Below are 2,741 nucleotides of genomic sequence, written 5' to 3' on the forward strand. Positions count from 1 at the left end.
TTTCACAGCAAGAAACTTTCTCATCTTACCCCGACATGATGGGGGCGGGAAGGGGCTTCTAAGATACACTACACCAATGAAGTATCATAATCACAAGCTATGAAAAAGGGAAATGTATGCTTACCATAGGTACTTTTACCATGAATTTCCCAACCCGGATATGAGCAGAATCTAAACCTAAAGACTATAACAATTAAGATTTCTTTAAAGCTTAAGTGTTCACTTTGAGAAAAACCTCAAGGTTATGCAAGAGCAGTGGCGGGGCGGAAGGAGAAGCAAGTACCCAGCTGCTTTGCACATCAGAGTGCCTGAAAGAGAGCAGCAGATTGGATCAGAGACAAAACCACAGCAGTATCTTTTGCTTTCACAAAATCATTCAGGCTGTTGGCACTGTCCCACCGGTGCTCTTGAGTTTTTTTTTTTTCCCCCCCTAAGATGCGGCTTGGGTGAATAATATGATCTAGCTCCGAAGAACCTTAGGAAAAAAGACGAAGCCTTCTGCTTGAGGCGTTTCCCTCTGTGTGATATGTGCTGGAAATGAAGACCCTGCCTGCCATGCTTGGGACCCCAGCGTTACTTAGGGAACTCTTAATCCTCAATCTGGGCCTCTGGAGCACCCTTTGTCAGGAACCTACTAAGAGTAATGGTAAGGCACCTACTATGAGGATTCTGGTTTTCTTCCCCACGATTCATGACAGTGATAGTTTTCCTTGTTGGGCTTGCTCAGTGGAGAGGGGTGTTCATGTCCAGGGTGTAACTCAGAGTAGTTAGTTACCTTTGCTTCTTGAGAATGCTACAGGATGTTCGTGAAATTAGGACATGGCATTCGCCTGCTTACAGAGCTCAAAACATGTCTTGATGGTAAGTAAAAGAGATTTGAGCAGTTGTTATAAATACTTTACAAATTTGTCACTATTACTAACAACAACAAAATATTTCTCTGGCTGCCATGCTGATGGGAAAGAAATCTCATGTTCTTTCCATGAGAACAGCAGGGTGCTGTAGTGCTTATGTGGGTGGGAAAGGTGTTGGATACTTGAGTTTATAGCTGTGGCCATGATTACTCGCAATTTACATGCAGTCTAGACAGAATCCCTCCTTGTTTCTGCGGGGTGTACTATGAGAACACTGAAGAAGCTTCTTGCTGTAAAGTAGGAGAGTAGAGCACACGTGGTGCTTCAGTTTGTTGGACGGGATGATTTGTAAGTGGTTGCCAACTGAACCTAGAAAACAATTCTCCATAGGTGACTTGTGGCTCATGTGATCCAAACTTCCAACTCCTTTCTTACTCTTGCTACTTTGCACCTGTACAAGAACCATGCGGTTATAGAGGGGAAAGGCCCCTGGATGGTTGGTGGAAGTTTCTTGTTCCTCAGTTAATTCTGGGATCAAGCAGACTATAAGCAATCACCTCCCAGCAGAACACATGTGTCAGTTGGGCACATTTACTTGAAATTGGAAAACATAACCACTGAGGTTCTGTGGAATGTCATCTTGAATGTTTAGAACTATAAAGTTTTGAATTGAATTCTGATGTCACAAGACCACACAGCCAGGGGCAGAGTAAAACATTTCCACAGTTATCCAAGCTCTTATGAAAGTCAAATATTAAACTGAATCTACTTAACTCTAAGGGATCTATGATAGACTGGCTGCCATGAAACAAAGGAAAATTTTTAAATTTTGATCATAATCATCTGTACTCCATATTCCATTCTACCCAGTGTGTTATAAACTAGTATTTATGTACATAAACTTGCTTATCAGAATTGGATTTACTATCTCTGCCACTTATATTATGGACTCAGTTAAGTTTCTCTTCCATTTTAGCTCATTTAAAAACATATAATTATACCTAAATGATGGCTCTCTGTTATATCTATAGTGCCTAGCTATGATAAGTACATGAAATTTAAGTATGATAATGTTAATTTTGGTTAATAGGTTTTTTCCCTCAGTACCTCTGACAAAATCCAAACAAATAAGAACTAAGGTTTAACACTAACACTTTAAGTAGTTCTCATTTTAAACATTTTATTTCATCTTTTTAAAACTGTCAAATAGTATATATATATATATATATATATATATATATATATATATATATATGAAGTATGAAGTAAGACTCTAATACACGCATAAACTGTAGAATGTTTAAATCAATTGAACTAACTTGACTATGGCCTCACATACTTATTATTTAAAATCTATTCTGTTATTAATATTAAAATAATTAGCCATAGTCACTGTGCTGTGACTAAAACTTTTTTTTTCTGTTTAGCTTTGACTTCACGCTTTGTGATCAACACTTGATTCAAAGCTAAAATAATTAATAAAATACCTTGTGTGAAATTTTTAGTCCCAAATGTAATGAATTAATACATGTAGAAAATGAAATGGAACAGTTTAGGTAAGCACTGACCAGGTGTCTTATAGATCAGTTGTTAATGGTGGATTACAGAATTATTCAGGCTAAATTAATGGGTCCATGGATTGCAGTGTTACCCACAATGGATTACTAACATAGATTGGGTGCTGGTGAGATGGCTCAGAGTGCAGAGGTGCTTGCAGCCAAACACCATAACTTGAGTCCAATCCCTAGAACCCACGAGGTAGAAGGAGAGAACCAACCCCCGCATCCTGAAAGTTCTCTTCTGATCTCCCACACACCCACACATATACTCCAGTGTAATGCACACACACACACACACACACACACACACACACACACACACACACAC

General features: G+C 38.8%; 1 protein-coding gene across 1 annotated transcript in view; it reads left to right on the plus strand.

The window, feature by feature from the left end:
* The first annotated feature begins 481 nt into the window (after positions 1-481).
* Positions 482-2,741, plus strand: part of Btla (B and T lymphocyte associated) — a 23,287-nt gene continuing 21,027 nt past the window's right edge. Inside the window, exon 1 of the mRNA XM_055625147.1 lies at positions 482-646. Within this exon, the coding sequence (XP_055481122.1) occupies positions 538-646 (109 nt within the window). The 5' untranslated portion in view covers positions 482-537. The remainder of the gene's footprint in view (positions 647-2,741) is intronic.

This window comes from Psammomys obesus, unplaced genomic scaffold, assembly GCF_907164565.1.
Source record: "Psammomys obesus unplaced genomic scaffold, mPsaObe1.curated_primary_1811, whole genome shotgun sequence".
NCBI classification, from domain to species: Eukaryota; Metazoa; Chordata; class Mammalia; order Rodentia; family Muridae; genus Psammomys; species Psammomys obesus.